The sequence below is a fragment of the Pollicipes pollicipes genome, unplaced genomic scaffold (genome assembly GCF_011947565.3).
Source record: "Pollicipes pollicipes isolate AB1234 unplaced genomic scaffold, Ppol_2.1 Scaffold_6138;HRSCAF=7277_pilon_pilon_pilon, whole genome shotgun sequence".
NCBI lineage: Eukaryota > Metazoa > Arthropoda > Thecostraca > Pollicipedomorpha > Pollicipedidae > Pollicipes > Pollicipes pollicipes.
Genome location: NW_023596818.1, coordinates 16,773,295 through 16,795,475, shown reverse-complemented (window position 1 = coordinate 16,795,475; position 22,181 = coordinate 16,773,295). Strand labels below are relative to the sequence as shown.

General features: G+C 60.7%; 2 protein-coding genes across 2 annotated transcripts; both read right to left on the bottom strand.

Moving 5' to 3' along the window:
- Positions 1-1,572: 1,572 nt before the first annotated feature.
- LOC119105381 (zinc finger protein 697-like) lies at positions 1,573-14,087 on the bottom strand. The gene is made up of 6 exons (XM_037228848.1): positions 14,046-14,087; positions 13,537-13,722; positions 11,948-12,074; positions 11,008-11,259; positions 6,614-6,774; positions 1,573-1,686 (listed from the first exon to the last, which is right to left on the bottom strand). The coding sequence occupies exons 1-6, from the start codon at positions 14,085-14,087 to the stop codon at positions 1,573-1,575; spliced, it is 882 nt and encodes a 293-aa protein (XP_037084743.1).
- Positions 14,088-18,290: 4,203 nt separating this feature from the next.
- On the bottom strand, positions 18,291-20,599 carry LOC119105380 (zinc finger protein 596-like). Its single transcript, XM_037228847.1, has 4 exons — positions 20,479-20,599; positions 20,241-20,375; positions 18,685-18,892; positions 18,291-18,300 (listed from the first exon to the last, which is right to left on the bottom strand). Exons 1-4 carry the CDS (start codon positions 20,597-20,599, stop codon positions 18,291-18,293), a joined length of 474 nt encoding a protein of 157 aa, XP_037084742.1.
- Positions 20,600-22,181: the final 1,582 nt, after the last annotated feature.

Here is a 22,181-nt window from a genome sequence, read left to right as displayed (position 1 = left end):
ACTTGGCTCTGGCAACGTCTGGCTTTTGCCATTCTCCGAGGGAACGCACCTTAAGTGACATTCACTTTAACCATCTAAGAAAAAGAAGAACCCGTGCACGCCCACCACACAGACGGTATGTCGCGACAGCCTGCCGCGTCGTCGAAAGAAGACACCACGAACGGCAAGTCTCCCATGAATGAGATTGCCTCTGGCGCGCGGCCTGCGACGCGGCCATTCGGCCTTACGGGTCTAAAACATGACTTGGTGTTGACCTTAACGCACATAACTCGAGGGGTTACGGTTCCGCCATACCCGCCGAACCCAAATCCATGTGTGGTCCAACCAGTGCATCACCTATGTACTTGTTAATTTTGGTAATGTTTCCGTGGCCGAACGTACTTCTCTTTATAAGCGAAAAAAATGTGGAACACTCTAAGTCTACCCAATCATGGCACAACTAGCAAAATAATACCGTTCTCTGAGCTTCGACCACTTACTAATGCTACTTACTACTCCGACCCCTTGCTGAAACATTGTACCGGCTCCACTATCTTTGAGAACCGATGATCTTCCCATGGTATTAATGCATATGAAAATGCTAAATCATGACTGTTGTTTTTTATTCAAATCCGAGGAAGCAAGAACAGGGGACCAAACAGGAACGCAAACCACCTCAGTTCAGCGGGAATCCATCCCTTTGTCACGCCTTCTAAACAAACGTTGCATACGTCACTCCTCCCCCCCCCCCCCCCCCTCCTCCTCTTAAGAAATCCACCTCACCAGCACTACAAATGTGCCTTAACTGGTTCGGCGAGGAAAAAAAAACACGCCGAATCCAGCTGCGACGCAACGCATAAGTCGGTATGCCCACAAACTACCTGCACGAGTCCCGAGGACAGCATACAAATTACCCCGGCGGGCACGAGGCCCATTTCTGTACATTGTTCACAAGTTCCAGTCCCCCGGGGAGGCATCACCAAATCGACACACAAATGCTACGAACGCACGGGTCCAGGCGTCATCAATCGGGCGCGTTGTCATCATTGGGCGCCTGCAGCGTTATCATTGGAGGCCTGCGGCAAATTCTCCCGGACATGATTGGGAACTGCGGCACCCCGCGGAGGGCGGCGCGACCCACCGACCAGCGGGGTCACCTCCGCGGCCGAAGACGGCCCTGTCGCGAGCTCGGGGCACAGGATCAGCGCGGCGCGCCGCCAAACTACGACCCAGTGACGTCACGGCGCGGCCCTGAGGTTCGCCCGGGCGACGGTGCCCATTAGCGGTCGCCTCTCAGCAGCGAAAAAAACCGAGACACGCTCGCTTCGGGTCGCACCGCTCCGCACCGGCCCGATAACGTCATCCGCAGCATCGAGCGACGTCATCCGCAACATGGGGGCGGTACGGGAGCGCAGTCTCATCAGAGACGCGACCCCGCGAGCGACCCGGTGATATCCGCCCACGGTCCCAGTGACGGTATCCACCCTGCCGTCACCTCCCACATGGAGCTCGTCGCGCGCCGCGTCAGCGGCACGAACCTGCGACAACTATGACGTCCGCGCGCCATTTCAGTGACGTCACGTCGTCGCACCGTCACGGTGACGCGAAGCCGTCGCTGGGCGGAGCGCGTACAACGGCCGCCACGGCCGCTTCGGCCGCGTGCACCGACTTCAGGTGCGCCTGCATGTTGCCCTTGCGCGAGAACACCTTGCGGCAGAGCGGACAGGCCGTCTCGCCGCGGTGCAGGCCCATATGGTGCGTAAGAGAGGTCTTCATCGAGAAGGTCTTGCCGCAGACGTGGCAGGTGTGGCCGCCGGCCGGGAGACGGGGCAGCATCCAGGGCGGCGGCGCCAGCAGGCCTACAGGCAGAGACCGGCCGGCGTCAGCGGCGGCGGGTGCGCGGACAGCGCGGCGGCCCGACACGGCGCCTGGCCATGTCACCACCCGCTGGGTAGTCAGCGCACTCAGCTCGCTGCAGCACGGTCAAATGAACCGCGGCACGGACCGGCCTGTGAAGGCAGCTTCTTTGCTTGGGCATTTTGCGCTTTCCAAAAGCGTTGTCAGAAACTTCGCGTGCTGGAACTGATTTATTCCGTGGAAGGGTGCAATAACACACTGAAACAGACTATTAAGATTTGGGACGATGCGTAGGAGATCGACAGCCTAATGAATCCAGCTTTTTCCAGTCGCATTTATCAATCGAAAATCGTCCATCCATTCTTGTCTAAATTAAGACCCGAGCGACAGCTCTCTTCAAATTATTCCTGACTACAATCACATTTTATGCTGAACGGCGGTCTTTACCAGACATAGCCGTGCTATCGCATTGGTGAGATATGTTAGATATCTCACCTGAAACGTATATTCCTTAGTCCTCTCCCTGATAGGGGGAGATGTAACCCCTGAGGTTTTCTGAAAATACCTCTTCGGCATGTTGTGAAATCAGGTCCAAATGTTCAGTAGCCAATGGGTCATCTGTTAGGCGAGTCTTGGCATCAAAAATGTGTTCCAAGCTTATCTGGTTTGAGATCAGCGGCGGCTCTTGAGGAACACTACACGACGATCTACAATTTGGCACGGCCGGCCGGCGCAAGCGATGATGCCGCGGAACGTGGGCCGACACTGTTACATTAACGGAGCCATGCATCATAAGTACATGCTAGTAACACCTAACACCTAAAACTGTACGCTCATGTACTCAGATTAAATAAGGAACACACCCGTTTAGATTTCGTGTCGCAACAAGGTACGACCTCAAATGTATGATGTTGTTAACCTGAGAGTGCAATTTTCTGGAAAATTTGACCTTTGGTCTGGCATAACGTGCTCAGTTATTGACCTAACAACATAAAAACTAGCGTCAATCGCAAAACCTCGTTGAGGCCAATCTGCTGGTGTTTCTCGCCAAACTCTATCTTCAATACTTTGAGGAAAACCTGGGAGTCGCATTGACTCACCCCTTTAAGTCCGCCTTGCGAAAAACTGCGAATCGGGGCAAGGGTTCATGGGAGTGTTCTATATTTGTATGCGGTTTTGAACTGAAATAGTTATTCAAAAGTCATTAGGTTCATTTTGCAACCCGGCTCTTCTTAGGACCTTAACGGTCTAGTTTTTAGCTACACGCCCGCGAAGCTGTGCAGACTATTTCGTGCAGACTATTTCTAGGTCATTCGGGCGTGCTTGACGCCATAGAAACATCATTCAAGTTCTGCCACCTCATTAGCCGCGCGGATTCAAGGCCGAGAAGAACATAATAGTCGAGCCGTTCATACCTAGCGTTCGTAAGCACGATACCCAGATCTAATGAACGCCAATTCACTCTCAATCGACGCTGTGCAGACTATGCACGTTTCAATCAGGAATCACGCTTTGTGCTTCAAATGGGTTTGTTCCGTCGCCACTCCAAGGAAAGATGAGATGACTTTGGAGAAGGTCGGAAGAGGTGGGAAGAGCGCTGAAATCTGCCGCATTGGAAACGTCTTGTCTTGTCTTAACATTGGGGCTTTACGACGCACTCAGCTGCTGAGTCTATATGGCGTCGCCTGCCCCTCACCCTTGCACGAAGGACGTGCGCCGCCGGAACCGAATCCCATACCTCGGGTTTCCAATACGTGCAGTGGTTAACACAGACGCGTTAACTATGTGAGAAAAAAAGTAAAAACAATGCAATCCTCACGAGGGCAAAGGACGCAAAAGCCCTTTGTTTGGCTGCACCGTACTGGGTCGTGTGCAAGGCCCGCTATCATTTAACGTACGTTGTATGTTGTATACTCCGTGGTCTACTGGCGGTCAATGACAAGTTTCTAGCTAATTTGGTATTTTAAGTGTAGAAATTGACGTCAAATAACACCAGCCGTCCATGAATTACCGGTTTCCAGAAATATTCGAGACTGGAGTTCACACGCGACTTGTAAAATAATCCTCAAGACCGATATCTTTGTTGCTTTTTCTGTCACATACCGTGGTCAGTGGCAGAAAATTGGCAACAACCAAGGTCTTGAAAAATAAATCCGTCCCCAGGATGGCATGATCTTGACCATATGTTCCTTGGCTCGCAAGGCTGTTGACCGTAGTAAACTAAGTATTTCATCACCACGGTACCTGATTTTTTGTGGATAATGTGCGGAAAGAAGCCTGGTGGGGTATAAATGCTCAGCGGACCTAAAGGTTTAACCATTGACTTGATAACCAATATCAACCGGCCAAAATCACCTTCCACACGTAGCGCTGGTACACTCGTATGAAAACGTGCTATGTCATATGCCACAAGACACGGCCTGTTAATATTACAATAAAACGAGCATATGGATTTATAAGGCGAGGCAACCAGTATATGGAATTTAACCTACATCTTACGATATTTGCCTTTCTAATCGCCACGTGGTTTTCAAAAGCAATAAAAATGTGGCCATTGAGTTCATCGTGTTTGGAGTACCTCAGCACGAATCGTGGCATCAACGGACAGCAGTTGGCTCTCAACCAACCTGACGCATATGGTCCGCGGACGCGAGCGAGGCCCAGCTGGCCGCCAGCGACGGACGGAGCTTCCGCCAGCTCCGCCGCCCGTCTCCTGCAGCACTGTAGCTTCACTCGTGGAAGGTCTCACGAACACTTCGAGTACGTCACTGGTAAAGGCCAAGCACCACTTTCCCTGCCGAAAACGGAGCATCCGCCGGACCGGATTGGTCCGCTTCGCACAGGCAGCTGACGGCGGCAAGCTGATCGGCGCACGCGCAGTCAAGGCCACTGAAGTCTGAGACGGTGCTGGGTTGGCAGACGCATATAAATATTAATCTAGTATGAAGGCGTCATGATTTTCCTACTTCAGGTTCACTTAGTCATATCGTAGCGATGCATCTGAACGACCAAACGATCGTGAAGAAAACTGTGGCATTTGACGTGGCCTGTGACGTCATAGGAGAACCGGCAGGTTACCCGACCGGCTTCTGACACAGTACTCAATACAGGGGCGCCTTTCTCGTTCTAACGTGTCCGATCTTTTCACCGGTTTCGGAGATGTTTGGGTAAAAGGCTATACCTTCCTCAACTGCACCTCGCGAACCCATGGAAGCTGGCAATGTCACCAAACACCGGGTTAAACGGCAATGACTTGGCCACGAATAGTGAATTCCGCATTGAAATTTGCTGGCCTATATCAATTCACTAAATTTGCTGGTCTATTCACTGCAATATACCATGTGATGATAGAACGAAGGAAATAAGCAATCATAGTGACATATTAGCAGAGTACTCGACGTTTTGAGCGGTGCCCATGGTCACGACCATGACCACTCCTAGAAACTTGACGTACTCCTATAATGTATCCTGGTCTTTGCATGATGTCTTCGTTTAATTAACATTTAACCCAGCACATTGCAGGTCGGTAACTTCCAGCATACGAACTCGTAATGCCAAAAACAAGGGCTGATACCTGGTGCGCAACCAAGATTTTCTTTCAAGGGAAGCTCCATGAGAGGACATCACACCGATTTTTTGCTTCCCTTCGGGAATCGTCAATGATTCCCGACAATGACGATGAAGAAATGTGTGGACAAAATGCGGGCCTAGCGGGTCTTCCTGCGTGCGCCCCTGGCTTCAACCATTTCTTGCTTATTTCGGGCGTTCATTCTTTTCTTGCTGCGCGCTACGCGAGGGCAGGCACGCAACATTATAGCATCAAAGTCCCACATAGCGCTTAACGTGTTATGTACGAATGAGAAAACCGGTGGTTCAGAGTCATTTATTAGGCAAGTCGTCGCAGATACATCATGAAAGCTGCCTGCATTTTCCTGAACCGAAGCCTGGACATCTGTGCAACTAGACGATACGGATTACGATTCCTGTACATCGACAGCATGAGTCACGCAAGAAATGAAAGGAGCAGGCTCGCACTACTATGAAAGGAGCGGACTCGCACTACTATGAAAGGAGCAAGCTTGCACTACTATGAAAGGAGCAGGCTCGCACTACTATGCGCCCTATGTGCGTATGGCACGATGCTTTAGTAGCCGGTGTCATCCCCTATAACATTCAACACTTCACCTAGCGATCAGAATCCTTATTTGGCCACGTCCCCGTCTCCGCGCACGTTGGCATGCCAACAACAGCTTCAAGACGAAGCGTGGTGTTCCGAACCTCACCGCTTCCACACTGGCCTCTAGAGCACAGCCTCCTGCCTCGAGGCCCTGAGACCTCAATGCCAGCAGGGAGAATTTCGCGCTGCACCTTCAGACCGGCCACCACTGCGTCCCTGTTAGCAGGCAGCCTGCCTGGATCGGTCGGCGTGCCATGCGTGCCACACTGGCGCCGCTGGCGGCCGCTGCCCCCTCGCTGTCAGACCGTAATGGGACCACGCTGGGCCCCACAGTCCATCAGACGCAGATCAGCCCCGCTGGAGCCAACCCCGACGCTCGCGGGACCCGACCGAACCCCATTTCCGGTTGGAAGGCGCCGGTCCACTGGTGCGCCAGATCGGATCTCACCGGGGCCGGCGCTGAACGCCACTCGGGCCCGCGCCGGACCCCAGCTAGACGGCCGGGCGCCGCTGGAGCCGCGGCGGCGTCACGGCCGGGCTGGCCTGTGCCGGCGGCCAGGGCGGCGGCCCGGCCGGCGCGGCGTCGCCGTGCTGGCGCACCATGTGCGCGTTCAAGCCGGACATGCGGCTGAACACGCGGCCGCAGAGCGTGCAGCGCGTGCGGCCCTGGTGCACGGCGCGGTGGTGGCACAGGTTGGAGCGCTGACTGAACTGCTGGCCACAGGTCTCGCAGCTGAAGCGCACGACGCCCGGCCGCCAGCCTAGAACAGGCGGCCCCCGGTCAGCAGGGCCGCCACGGCGCGGCGTCAGAGGGCCGCACGGCACCGGCGCAACAGCGGCGACAGTACCGGCAGTACAGCGGCGACAGTACCGGCAGTACAGCGGCGACAGTACCGGCAGTACAGCGGCGACAGTACCGGCAGTACAGCGGTGACAGCACCGACAGTGCAGCGACGACAGTACCGGCAGTGCAGTGGCGACAGTACCGGCAGTGCAGCGGCGACAGCACCGGCAGTGCAGCGACGATAAACCGCAGCACAGCGGCAATAGCACCGGCAGTACAACGGCGACAGTACCGGCAGTGCAGCGGCGACAGCACCGGCAGTACAGCGACGACAGTACCGGCAGTGCAGCGGCGACAGCACCGGCAGTACAGCGACGACAGTACCGGCAGTGCAGTGGCGGCAGTACCGGCAGTACAGCGGCGACAGTACTGACAGTACAGCGGCAACAGTACCGGCAGTACAGCGACGATAGTACCCGCAGTACAGCGGCGACAGTACCGGCAGTACAGCGGCGACAGCACCGGCAGTGCAGCGGCGGCAGTAGCGGCAGTACAGCGGCGACAGCATTGGCAGTACAGCGGCGACAGTACCGGCAAGGCAGCGGCGACAGCATTGGCAGTACAGCGGCGACAGTACCGGCAGTACAACGGCGACAGCACCGGCAGTACAGCGGCGACAGCACCGGCAGTACAGCGACGACAGAGCGGCAGTACAGCGGCGACAGCAATCGCTACGACGGGGCACATGTCCTATACTCATTGGCCCATCCAGCAAGGCGCGTGAATGAAAAGAATGTGTTAATTCGATCGGGTTCCATATTTCGTACTAACATTGCGCTCGCATGGCGAGGCTTTGTGTTTCTCCGAAGGAGTATTTCTCCCCGCCCCCCCCCCCCCCCCCTCCCGGCACGTCGGAGAGGGAACATCGTTTCCGGCTCACGCATCAGTTTTATGAAGCTCCGAGTAAGCGCACAGGATAAATATGAGCGATGATGGTAATAGAGATGGTCGAACGTATTTTCGATAAGATAAGTAGTACGGCCCGACACACAAGACAATATCGAAGTCTCCGTCTACAAGAAGACACCAATAAATTCGCAACGTATGGACCCCAAGTACGGAGCGATCGAACAGGCAGGACATTTCGGAAATCACAAAACAAGCAGGGATAGAGAGTGAACCAAACGTAATATAATCTGATCTAACGCAATTTTAAACGCCATCTGACCCCAAATGACCGGCAGAACCGGCACCTCCACCGAGAGACGCTGGTTAGCTCTTTCTGCCGGGGGATGCTGGTCACATCGTCCTGCCCAGACACGCTGCATACATGTCCGCCACACGGCGATGTGTTCTCTGTCGGCAGAGAACGGCACCTACGCGCCCCAGAGGTGCCGCCACCTCTGCCTGACGAACACCATACGAGCGGGCACCGCAGGCTGAGAGGCGCCGCCACCTCTGCCTGACGAACGACACCATACGAGCGGGCACCGCAGGCTGAGAGATGCCACCACCTCTGCCTGACGAACGACACCATACGAGCGGGCACCGCAGGCTGAGAGATGCCACCACCTCTGCCTGACGAACGACACCATAGGAGCGGGCACCGCAGGCCGAGAGGCGCCGCCACCTCTGCCTGACGAACGACACCATACGAGCGGGCACCGCAGGCTGAGAGGCGCCGCCACCTCTGCCTGACGAACGACACCATAGGAGCGGGCACCGCAGGCTGAGAGGCGCCGCCACCTCTGCCTGACGAACGACACCATAGGAGCGGGCACCGCAGGCTGAGAGACGCCACCACCTTTACCTGACGAGCGGCGCCATAAGAGCGGGCACCGCAGGCTGAGAGACGCCACCACCTCTGCCTGACGAACGACACCATAGGAGCGGGCACCGCAGGCTGAGAGGCGCCGCCACCCCTGCCTGACGAACGACACCATAGGAGCGGGCACCGCAGGCTGAGAGGCGCCGCCACCTCTGCCTGACGAACGACACCATAGGAGGGGGCACCGCAGGCTGAGAGACGCCACCACCTCTGCCTGACGAACGACACCATAGGAGCGGGCACCGCAGGCTGAGAGACGCCACCACATCTGCCTGACGACCGACGTTATAGGAGCAGGCACCACGTCCCGAGAGGCGCCACCACCTCTCCCTAACGAGCGGTGCTGTAGGAGCGGGCACCGCAGTCCAGTAGGAGGGCCCGGGCAGAGACGCTAAGATTATCGGCCTGTGGACACTGGGCCCAGTCCACTGAGATGCTGAGCACCCTACAGCCCAGACACGGGCACATGTCTGGCGAGACATGATGAGCACATGTCCGACGGCAGACAAAAAGCGATCGACACATGCCTATCTGGCAGACATCTCTCAGTCACAACACACCCGTCACCTTTGTTTGACCTTCAGCACTGGACATGACTGCCAGCGAAGCCATGGGGCACCCTCGACCGCCGGGAGACGATGCTAACTTTTGTCTACCTTGAGGCGCTGAAAGGTCATCTGCCAGGGGACACCCCACAACCCTTCGACAACTCTCAAAACCCTCACTTACGTCCACAAGTGCACTGCTACGTGCCAAGTCCTTACTTGTCTCGACTTGTTACCTTAAGTGACCTTCACGTATTGAGTGCATTAGCTCATGTGCATAGTAATTATGCGTAAGCTCCACAAGGACCGGCAGCCGCGTTGCTGGACAACGGTTGGCTTCGTAGGTGTTCTCCAACGCCTCTACCAACGGAATGGTTTCAGTTCTCGCCACCAGGCGTCAGTCATTGAAGGCGAGAAGTCGGCTTGATTGATGTGTGCAAGGCCATGTATAGTTCGGCGAAGCTCATGAGGACGGCAGCGGGCGCCGTCTACGCATTACAACAGTAAACCACAAATTTTCCTTGTGAATGTCCAAGGTATGGGATTCAACACACCTGCAAGTTCAGGTGATCGAACCAGAAGGATCGAGTGGTCGTTAATTTTAGTGCCCGCGTTAGCGGAGTCCTTGCAACATAGCCGATTCGATATAGCAGAGCACGGTTTCTAGATCTCGGCATTGTTTGTCACGAACTTGTTAATGCCGAAAGCATGTAATTTGCATGTCTGCATGTGTTTATTATGACCTTACTGAAAAAGCAGGATGAGATGGCCTTGGCACACCGCCAACAGCGACGCTCAGCATCTCATGTGGACGTGTCATTGCTGCATTGTTCTGACACTGACAAATACGTCCATCGGCGCGTAGCGGACATTCCCGTTCCCGCGAATAACGCTATATATTCTCCGTCAGTTAGAGGAATCCAGAGTATTGTCGGCTTACATAATTTGTTTTTGTCTTTGCTTTTTTAATTTATTTGCTAGATCAATTAAAACTTATCGTTTGGTTTCATATTGCCGGACAAAAGGTGGGATCTCACAACTTTGTACCCGTAAAACATGTCTTCTTTACGTGGTCGAAAACAAATGTTCGTCCTGGAACCTTCAGTCAGTGGTTGTTTATTTTGCGTAAAAGCACTTGGTTAGACACACAACTGCATGAAACGTTATTTCACAACGCAATGAACCAAAAAGGGCACCAAAAATAATACATACCATACTAACCGTTATGATCCACTTGTGTGACCATTACGAAGAGTATATCCATCATCCACACCTTAGAACGTTTTTGACACAAGTATCAGCGCTGCACACAGCCAATCTCTGGCAGGCAGGGAAGCCACAGGGCCAAACACCTTCACAAGCGACGCCCGTGTAGCCCAAAAGCGAACGGTTAAGCGGGCCCTCGCCACACACCGTTGGCATCAACACGTCCGTCGCGTACGATAAAATCGCGGGGAGGCGTCTTGTGACTCGGCCCTGACCTGCGCGACCCCTCGCTGTCCGGCGCGGCAGCCTCGGCCGGTACACACCGCGTCCGCCCACCGGTCGGCAGCACAGTCGGTCACTGAGCCGAGGGCGCCGCCTGCCAGCGCGACAACCCGCCAGGGGAGCCGGGGTTGCGCCGCCAGCGACCCGCCGACAGTGGGCTCTCACAGGGCAGCATCACCGGCCGGCCCCGGCCCGGGACCAGGACGCAGCCCAGGCCTCGGAACCAGCCCGGACCTCGGACCCAGCTCGGGCCTCGGACCCAGCTCGGGCCTCGGACCCAGCCCGGGCCTCGGACCAAGCTCAGGTCTCGGACCTTGCCCGCGTCCCGGTCCTTGCCCGGGCCCCGCACCCTGCCCGGGCCGCAGCACCGGTCCCGGTCCAGTCCCCGTCTCCCGGCAGCTGTGCCGCACGTGCGCCCGCAGCGCCATCTTGCAGCTGAACACGCGATGACAGCGCGGGCACGTGGTGAGGCCGCGGTGCAGCTCCTCGTGGCGGCTTAGCACACGCCGGCTGCCGAAGGCGCGGCCGCACGTGGCGCACGGGAACGCGTGGTACTGAGCCAGCCAGCGCGGCGGCCGGCCCTGGACGGCCCGCTGCCGACCTGCCGGACACACCAGAGCCCAGGTGGAGGAGCGCCCTCTGGCGGCGGCACGCCGCCGGGATGGCCGGCTGTGCAGCACGCGTGCCGACTGAGCCAGGAGGCGGGCGTCTTACGGGACAAACGTTTGCCATTGAACCACATGAGGTTGTGCGGTGTTTAAGAATGTTGCGAAGCCAGATCAGATAGTGTCGCATCGTACATCTCAATCAAACAGCAAGTACGTTCAGCAATACACGCGGCATATCATCTTTGCAAGCGAACAAGCCATCCAAGCAAGTGCGAGGCGAATACAATAGACAAGAAAACGCGCCGACTACCGCGGCCCTTTCGGAAGGCCGGGGTCCACACCACGCCACGGCAAGCACCAACCACGGATCGCGTTCGCGTTCCGCTCGTGCACAGACCTCCCAGCCGCGCTCGCCACCCCCTGCGCAGCCGGCCGGGTGGCCGCCTGAGGACCGTTGACCCCGGTACGGGCTCGCTGCCCTCCTGGGACCAACCTCCCGACTTCCGGCAGACTCAGCACCGTGGCTGCCGGGGAGCGCGCCGCGCGCCGCCCAGCACGGCATGGCCGACCCGGAGGCGCGCGCTATCCCGCCCGGCCCGGTGGGCGCACCAGCCGGCGACCTCGACCGGAGGCGGAGACGCGGTGCCGGCCGTGGACGGTCCTACCTGGCGCGGCGCTAGCGGAGCTCGTGCTCGGGGTGGCGCTGCGCCATGTGCCGCCGCAGGCCGAAGCGCGTGCCGTACACGGCCTGGCACACGTGGCACGTGGTGCGGCCGCGGTGCATGGCCACGTGTTGCGAGTAGGAGGCCTGCGTGAAGTGGCGACTGCAGATGGGACAGTGGATGCGCGCGGCGTGGTCGGCGGCGGCGGCGGCGGTGGCGGAGGGCGGCGGCGCAAGCCGCCAGCGCGACCAGCTGCCGACGGCCGCCAGCGCCACACCTACCGGCCAGAACAACACCAGTCAGCGCCAGCACCAGCACCCCAGCCAGCTTCCGGCAACGACCGCCCGAACGGCAGCGGTCAGGTAGAGACGGCCGCCCAGTGGGCTAGCTGACCGCGCTTGGGTCAGAACATCAACAGTACAAGGTGGCGCCAGCGCCCGGCGGTACCGCCAGCGCCAGCCAGCTGACGCGAGTGCCAGCCTACCGGCGTCAGAGCCAGCCTGCCAGTGCAAGCGCCAGCCCACCTGCGACCAAGATGAACGGCTGCTCCGAGCGCTTACGTGATGACGGGAAGAAGCCTGGCCTTGCTACAGGACAACAGGTGGACATAACTTGACATGGAAATGCTACACCATGCGGATGAATAACGCTGGCTGGGAGTTCGCCAAGCCCTTCGCAATACATAATCCAAGAGGAGGAAGCAGCGCTATCCTTGCTGCAGCTTTACGCAGGTATTTCCAAACGAGGCCGCATGGCAGCCTGGCTCATAGAGCACCGTCAAAGCAGACGCTGCAGCCCGTGCCGCAGGAGCAGGTCCGCGAGAGCAGTCACATCTCAGCGGAGAGCCGAGAGCGGAGCGGAGTGTCCATGAGGCCCGCAGACCCAGCTGGCACCAGCTGGAGCGGCCGAGACCCGAGACCCGGGATTGGCGTCTCCTCTGCGACACCTTGGTCGGACCGGGCGTGCCGCGACAGCGGCGGACCGCGCGCCAGACAGACATCGCCTTCGTCCAGAGTCTGCCACCTCATCACGCGACGTCTGCAGAGGACACTGGCCGGCGGCAGCACCAGAACAAAGGCCATGGCCATCTAAGAACAGGCTTTATTCGGAATACGAAGCACCGCACACAGCGACACATACTCGCACGGCGTGCGGATGTAAAGCGCTCGACCGGCGTTCCCAACCACCCCGGCCACGAAGGCACCCACGCCTGCTGCCGCTTCAGCAGGGGGCCAACCTCCAGCCCGACGCTGCGGGTTGGGCACGTGACGCGGCGACCGGGCGGGGTCCGGCAGCGGCGCCGGCGCCGGCGCCGGCACCGGGCAGGGGCGCCGCACTGCCGGCCACGTCCGCCGTCCGTTCGGCACCGCGGCCGTGGCCAACTGGACCCAGCCGACAAATGTACTGCGGGCACAAATCTGCTGCGCTGCTGTCTTGCGCGGCATTATGCGGCTACCCTGTGCGACACCGCGCGACCACCCTGTGCGGCATTGTGCCGCCGTCGGCGTGCGGGCGCTACTCCGGCGGCGCGGGGCGGGGCTGGGCGGGCGCGTGCGGCGGCGGCGGCGGCGACGGCGACGGCGGCGGCGGCGGCGGCGGGTGGCGCGCCTGGATGTGCACGCGCAGGTTCCAGGCGGTGCTGTACACCACGCCGCAGAACGGGCAGCGCGTGGAGCCAAAGTGCGAGGCGCGGTGGCGGCGCAAGTACACGCGCGACTTGTAGCTGCGGCCGCACAAGTCGCACACGCACCGCCAACCTAGAAACAGCCAGAGGAGCGCGTGTGAGCCGGACGGCTGCGCGCGGGGCGGTCACGGGTCACGTGCTGCGCAAGCCCAGGCCACCGTCCGGCCCGAAGCACCACCAGTACGGGGAACCGGTCATGCAGGTGTGTCAAGCTTGCAGGAATTTGTATGCCGCAATGCGTGTCAGCACGGTACGCATTTAACGTGCACAGATGGCAGGTCATATTTTAGGAAATCTCGCTGTAGCGAGGATACGGCAACCCTCACAAATTCCACCGCAACCGGGCGAAGTGTCGTGCAAAGGGATATTGGACAACATTTCAATGCATCCTTCTCCACAATGAAGTAAGTTATTCACAACAACGCCAACGTACCCTCGATAGCAATGCCCCTGTGCCGCCGGCTCTGCCAACCATGCCTTCATTCAGAGAGAGACGCTATGCGACCAGTTGCGCCGCACTTTCCGACAGTTAAGGCCGTAACCAGCCTGTACTGATGCTGATTTGTACCGCGCCTGACCTGCCACCCCCCCCCCCCCCCCCCCCTCTGGGCCTGAGTCTCTGGCGACAGGCTGACCGAATCAGCCAGCGCTGTGCCAGCGACTCCCCCTCGTCCTATGGTCAGTGCCGCAGGCCACCGTCCACTGCTGGACATCTGTACCGACCTCAGCACGTGCTGAGCCACCGTCAGTGAGTGGCTGACCGCCTGTCGCGCATGCATGCACACCGCCGCTCAGCACCGCTGATTGGTGACAAGACGGGGAGCCGTATTGTCCCAATATGCTTTTGGTGACAAGACGAGGGAGCTTGTCCCAAGATGCTTTATTCCACACAAAAAAGCAACACCGGACGCACTGCCAGACCACGCTCGCCTGCGAGGGTAAGCTCAGCCCCTCCCGGCAATTGAAGGGATCTGAGGAGCACGCCTTCGACAGCGACAGACCGTCAGGCCCGTGCGCCCGCCGCCGTCGTCCAAACGCACAGGACCACACACGCCGCGCACAGCCGCTGCCACCCGTCCGACACCTAGCCGCTGCCGACCTGTCTGACACAGAGCCGCTGGCGACAGACCATCACCGGGGGCCTGCGCCGCCGCGACCCGGCCGGCGGTTGGTCCTCCTTCCCGTCTCCCGTCCCCAGCCGGGCCGTGGCGTGCGGCGGCCCGCCACGAGCGCCCCGGCAGAGACACCGCCCTTAGCGTTACAGCGCTACATGCAGCGCTGCGTCCACGGCGACAGAACGACTTGATCCCGCACTGCGCAACTCGGGCGTGCGGACATTCATGTGGATACCATGTGCGAGAACGTTGCGCACAATGTCATGATGTAAACATCTGACGGTCACGACTTGGAAAGAGTGCATTCCGATACGTAAGGGATTATTGTGCAGTTCAAACGCGCCACCAAACCTTACAGTGACACAGGGATCCACGCACCCACCGCGCTACACTCCACAAAACATCCACGGATGCAACATAAGAGTGCTCGAATCAGTTACTGATGCATTTGGTCATACAATGTAAAAACAGGAACTGGAATTACCGGCCGCCTCAGCCAGAGCATCACAGAGAAAAACCATACACGGCCGACGAGCTTCCATGATCGGCTCTGTCTCACTGCCGGGCTCACTTTCACGATCGGCTCCGTCTCGCTCCACTTCCATGATCGGCTCTGTCTCGCTCCGGGCTCACTTCCATGATCGGCTCTGTCTCGCTCCGGGCTCGCTTCCATGATCGGCTCTGTCTCGCTCCGGGCTCACTTCCATGATCGGCTCTGTCTCGCTCCGGGCTCCTTTCCCGCCCCCATTGCCATCTACTGGGCCCCTTCTCCATCCGGGTCCCTATCCGCCATGCCAGACAGGCCTGGCGGGCTGAGCGCGGCGGCTCGACCGGCTCCCCATGCTGCCTGCTCTCCCACCGGGTCCCGAACAACCGTCCAGCCCGTCCGGTCCAGCCCGACCGGAGCCGGGGCCGGGGCCAGAGCCGGAGCTGGGGCCGTGGTCGGAACTGGTGCCGGGGTCGAAGCCGAAGCCGGAGCCGGAGCCGGAGCCGGAGCCGGAGCCGGAGCCGGAGCCGGAGCCGGAGCCCGAGCCGGAACCGGAGCCGGAGCCGGAGCCGGAGCCGGAGCCGGAGCCCGAGCCCGAGCCCGAGCCGGGGCCGGTGCCACAGCCAGAGCCGGTGCCACAGCCAGAGCCGGTGCCGGTGCCGGTGCCGGAGCCAGAAATGGGGCGGGCCGCGCCGCCGGCGGCACGGAGTGGCGGGTCAGCAGGTGGTTGCGTAAGTACCAGCGCGAGCAGTAGACGATGCCGCAGAGGTGGCAGCGCGTCTCGCCGCGGTGCACGGCCTTGTGCGTGCTGAGCGCGATCGAACTGCGGAAGCGGCGAGGGCACAGGTGGCACCGGTACTGCGGCGGCCCTGCGGACAGAGCAGAGCCCGCGCGTCAGCCGACGGCGGCCGCGGACCACACCAGACCGGACCGGACCGGACAAGGCCAGAGCAGGCCAGACCAGAGCAGACCAGATCATACCCGACCACAGTCGGCGACGACCAGGCCAGACGTCAGGCGCCGGCCGGTCCCGGGCACACCAGACCAGAACACAGAGCGGTCGGGTCTCGCTGGCGGACGCTGCGGCCCGAGTCATTGACAGAGCGTCACTCCCCGCTACTCAGCCGGCGCGACCCCACTCATCGCGCCTCCGACTCGCTGCGATTCGTCCCGGGTCACGGGCTCGGAGACCGGAGCCTCGCCAAACGAGTCACACCCGCCAGTCCGGGCGCCCACTCGCCCCCGTCCCGACTCATCCCATCCCGCGCCGCTGGCGCCTCTCGCTCGCACTCACCCCGCGTCTGACTCGCGCCGCGTGGCGCCTCAGCTGGCCCACGCCCCGGGAGGGCCGCAGGCGGTGCGCCGCAGGTGCTCGTTTAGGTTCCACACGGTGCTGAACGTGCGTCCGCACCGGTGGCACACGGTGCGGCCCTCGTGGCGCGCCAGGTGGCTGCGGTACGAGTCGCGGCCTCGGAACGTCTTGCCGCAAAGCTGGCACCGAATGCCCGCCCGCCAGTGACCTGCGGCACGCGGGGATAGCGGCGTTAGCGCCGGCGCGGTACGGAGGTGACGCGACGCGCGCCGCGAGCGCCGCCGGCGGCCACCGGGGGCTGGCCACCAGTGGCGGCCAGCCGCCGATTCCGTTCTGGTTTTACGAGTCCACACAGAGCTCACAGTGGAGCTTCGCTAAGGCGTCAGGCGAGCGTTTCTGATCTTGAACGGGGCCAGAGAGACTCGCCACAGAGTCAATCGGCAGGAATCGCTCCAGCAGCGCCGGATTCGGTTCGTGCGTTCCTTTTTCCAGATCTGTGATGGAAATGCATGGCGTGTAGTGGAACACCACAGAGACCAACGGCCAACGAAGGAGGCCTTTGTTGACGAAATCACGGACCTTTCGTGGCGCAACCAATCGATGAGCGAGGGTAAGTTTTCACACCAGATGAAGAATGGCATTTACGCGCCAATGCCGCAGGAGGCGTCTTGGACCAATGGTGGTAATCCGGGCCCAAGCCGGCGATACCCAGTCAGATATGATGCGCATCATCGGCAAACGCCTGATGTTCCCAGCCATAAACGCCTTTCCTTACAATTCGTCCCCTCACCACGGAGTTATAGCGGCTGCCTTGCAAAACGTCCGGTCCGGGGAGCGCCGGCACTCTGAGCCATCCGGTCCGGGCAGCACCGACACTGGGCCATCCGGTCCGGGGAGCACCGACACTCTGGACAATGCGGTCCGGGGAGCACCGACACTCTGGACAATCCGGTCCGAGGAGCAACGACACCCTGGGCCATCCGGTCCGGGGAGCAACGACACCCTGGGCCATTCGGTCCGGGGAGCACCGACACTCTGGGCCGCCGACCGCCGTCCGCAGCCAGCCGGGATTACAGTGGTGGGAGAGCGGACACGAGCTCAATACATCTCGTGCTTTGAGTGCGCAGCGGGACCGGCACCGTCGCCGCTTCCATGGCAGGCGCCGGTCGACGGTCAGCACATGCCGACGCAGAGAGCTGGCCAGCCGTATGCCACTCCTCACGCCTGGCGAACCCCCGTGACTCCGCAATCCCACACAAGCCAGCGGCGGCCTCCGCCAATGGTTAGTTCATCGATCCTATGATCCGGCGGGCCAATACTCTCAGCTTCACCCGAGAAAGATGATTCCCGTCTAGTATCATGTATTTATTCAATCACGTGTTGGCGACATCGGGAGGGCGTACTAATGCCGTGCAGCTGCCGGGTGACACATTGACGTGGGGAAACACCACTTAATAACCAACGCTCGCATCCCTTAAAACTAACCATGGTACCACCGTCTGACGCCTATCATCCAGACTGGTTACAAGGATCAGCCGGCAGCTGCTGGGATAGCCTCGGAGTCAGTGCAATTCGAGCGGACACAATGCACATCTACCTGAACCCGAGCCCAGCCGACGGCAGATAGCCTCGACACGGATTGAGCGGCTTCAGTGCCGCTGCCATCCAATATCCATCATCCATGATGCCAATACCACCACTGATGCCCAGGGCCGTTACATTAAACCACCGCTTGTCGTGATCACAACTGCGTTAAGGGGGCGATCAGGAGGCCCTGAATGGCCATCGGGGCCGAGACCAAATCACACGCCTGTCACCTCCAGCTTCTGATCATGCTCCGATCACACCGATGCACCACCCTGATCCCACCACCCTGTGTTGACGGCACCTCTGGCCGCTGCGGACCACCGCTCAGCGCGGCGCGTCTCGCGGCGGCTGGTCCGCCGCGCCGCCGCCAGGTGGCAGTAGCGTCAGCGTCGGCCGCCAGGCGTCGCTGTCGTCGGCGGCCGACCACCCGGGGTCGGCCGGCCACGCGCCGCCCGCCGCCGCCGAGCTGGACGCCTCGGCCAGCGCGGCGCCGGCGCCGGCGCTGGTCCAGCCAACGGCGGCTGCCGCCGCCGAGCCAGTCGCTTCCGTCAGCGCGGCGCCGGCGCCGGACCAGCCGGCGGCGCTCGTGTGGCGCAAGAAGAGGGCCTGCTCGCGCGTCAGGTGGTGCACGTTGCGCAGGTGGCGGTGCAGGTGGGCCACGCGGCTGAGGCCGACGCCGCACAGCCGGCAAGTGGTGGCGTCGCTGTGTGAGCGCCAGTGCTTGCGCAGCGACGACAGGCTCGTGTAGCCTCGACCGCACACGAGACAGGTCAGCGCCGCTGCGAACACAGGCCAGACGAGTATAGCGCGCCGTCGCCGCCGCCTCGCCAGCGGGTGCTAGTGCTGTTCGCCCGCACTGTGGTCGAGTTCAAAAAGCGTCGAGGCGGCGGGTGCCTAGGATTTATCCGTATTCGCGACGGGTCACCGCGTCAGGCGCGACGTTCGCGGTTCGACAAATCAGCAGCCGCCTTAACCTGGTTCGATCGCGTTCGTTTATTATGGACAAAGGGTAGCCAGCGGCTTCACTCCTACAGCCACAGCATCATTCCGACGTTTTCCTGCTCGCTCCGAGTACATGGTACATGTATATACATGCGCATATGTTGTACAACGTCAAAGCTCGTGTTTGCACACGGCCTAGAATACGTCGGCGCAGATCCACGCATGGACTCGACTGCGTCGGCGCAGATCCACGCACGGACTCGACTGCGTCGGCGCAAACCCACGCACGGGCTCGACTGCATCGGCGCAAACCCAGGCACAGACTCGACTGCATCGGCGCAGATCTACGCACGGACTCGACTACGTCGGCGCAAATCCATGCACGGGCTCGACCGCGTCGGCGCAGATCCACGCACGGGCTCGACTGCGTCGGCGCAGACCCACATGCGGACTCCACCATTCGGTCATCAAGGTAAAAAGCAGACGCAGGCCGGGTCACCTCTACATGCCGGCACTTCATCCAGCGCTCCTTCTGAGACGGGCTCAGCCGGCCAGGCGCGGGGGTATTCTGTTGGCGTGCCACTCTCGCGTACGCATGCAATCCCATCTTATCCAGCCGCGAATCACCCACTGCGTACGTCACATCACTCCCGCCTGAAAAGGCGACCCGCTGCCGCCTAAAATCCTGTTCACCCACCGGTCGGTATGCCCTTCGGTTACGGAGAACGCCAGGGACTGGGAAAAACGGTCGCGACCGTTTCAGCCCCGCGACCTGAGGCCTACGGTTCTGCGGCTCGCGGCCCTACCCCACCGTCGGACCCCGACTGTCGATCGCACAACGTTCTCTGCTTTCCATACACGTGTGCCTTTCCGGCATCACGGGCTGTCAACGCAACGTTTCCTTGATCTTTTCCAAGGCTCTGGCCCTATCGACTGCCGCCGCCAGTCGGAGCTGAACAACAAAACGCTCCGCGACACAATCCGGTACACCCTCTCGACCCCGTCTCACGGGCGTCCCCTCGCTCTCTGTTCGGCCCGCCGCCGCTGCGTGTACCAGTCCGCGCCCCTGCCAGCAGCGGCTCCGCTCCGTCCGGCACCCTCCGCCTGGGCCGCTCCCGCCAGCAGCAGCAGCCCGGCTCCGTGGGGCGGCTCAGAGTGGCGGGTGGCAGCGCCGCATGTGCGCACGGTACAGCGAGCGGCGGCAGTAGATCACGCCGCACAGCTGGCACGTGGTCTCGCCAGAGTGCACGGGCAGGTGCTGGCTCAGCGACTTTGGGTGCGTGTACGTCTTGCCGCAGACCGGGCACCGGAGCAGCGCCGCTGAAACAGCAGCAGCGGCGGCGTCAGCGCCGGCGCCGCCCTCAGCAGGCAGGCCATGGCGCCTGGGCGTGATGGCGGCGCATGTGCAGGTTGAGGCGCGCACGCCGGCAGAAGGTGCGGCCGCACAGTCGGCAGGTGGTGTCACCAGAGTGTACGGGCAGGTGCTGGCGCAGCGACTCGGGGTGCGTGTACACGCGCCGGCACACGGGGCACGTGTACGCCATCCGCGCCGCCGCTGCCGCCGCCGCTGCCGACACACAGAGGCGGGTGTCAGCGGCGGCCGGCCCGACGGAGGGACGGCCCCGGAGGAACGGCCCCAGCCGGCGGCAGCGCAAGAAGCTGTAGCGCTCGCCGCCGCCGCCGCCGCCGACGCGCGACCGCGAACCGCGGAGTCGTGTCTAACTTTGGCCGGCCCATTGAAAGCTGTGAGGGAATGCGTTGACAAAACACATCTGTGCCTCGGCTCATCGGGGCATTGCCCATAAGCGCAGCATGGAAATCTGTTTATTGATGCAGTTAATAAATCGAATCCGTTGATACGACAGCTGGTACTGTCGAAATTAAACCGAACGGTTACAGAAAAATGACAGATACACAACCTCCAAACACGACCAGCAAACCGGCCGGAAGGATGCTCGCCGCGGGATACGGCTCGCACTCTGTCCCCCTGAAGGCCAAATAAGTACGTCAAACCATCGTGCGATTACTGACACCGTGGGCAAGGAAGCATTCATCAGATCTCGTCAGATCGCCGGAGGCCATCAGTCCGTCCGCCTGTACACCACTTGCGCCGCGCGACGTCAGATCGCCGGAGGCCATCAGTCCGCCTGTACATCACTTGCGCCGCGCGACGTCAGATCAGACCACCGCTGGTGACCGACCTTCAGAACAGAAGACCATCGCCAACAGGCGCCCCAACAAAACCGCACCCAAGACCACCAACGTCCTCGCTCTCAACCTTTCTCTCAGCACCGCCCGGGTCCGTTCCGCTTCGCGCGCGCCGCGTCACGCACGGCACCCGGGAGCGAAGCCCGCCGCGGCCGGCGGCGCGACGTCACACGGCGCCGGCGTCTGGGTGGCACGAGCGCACGTGCACGTTGAGCCGCGCCACGCGGCCGAACACGCGGCCGCACAGTCGGCACGTGGTGTCGCCCCTGTGCACGGGCAAGTGTTTCTGCAGCGACTGCTGGTTTGTGTAGGAGCGCCAGCAGACGGTACAGTGGAGGGGTGCGCGCGCCGGCCGCCGCCCGCCCGCTGCCGGAGAACAGAGAGAGACACACCGTCAGCGGCCTGCCACCCGTCTGCAGCGTCCACAGCCTGCCGGCGTCGCCCGCCGCCCGCACCGGCCCGCGGCTCTGGCTGCCGCCGACCGGCCGCCCGCCGCTCGCGAGAGTGCACGCCGCAGAGCGTGGTGGGCATGATCCTGGCCTCGCTAGTGCCTACAAGCAACAAGCGGAGAAGAAAACCGGACTGCTGAAGCACACTCACGCACACGTGCGATAAGACCTCTCCAATGGCTAAGCTGACAAAAAAATGCGTCTGGTTCGTACAATATGCACAATGGCAGAGTAAAAATGAAACACCAAGGCCAATCCATAGGAACAAAAAAAGGGACGCTCTCAAATAAATAAACCTGTCCAAGATACCGTACAACCGCGAGAAAACCAAGCCGCCGGTAATCCACTGCCGACATGACACACGATCTCAGCGGATCACTAGGCGTCACCACGAGAGGCAGGAACACCAAACCTCCGGACGTCACCACGGACTGGGGACGAGCCAGAGCGCGCCTGGCTTGACCTGACC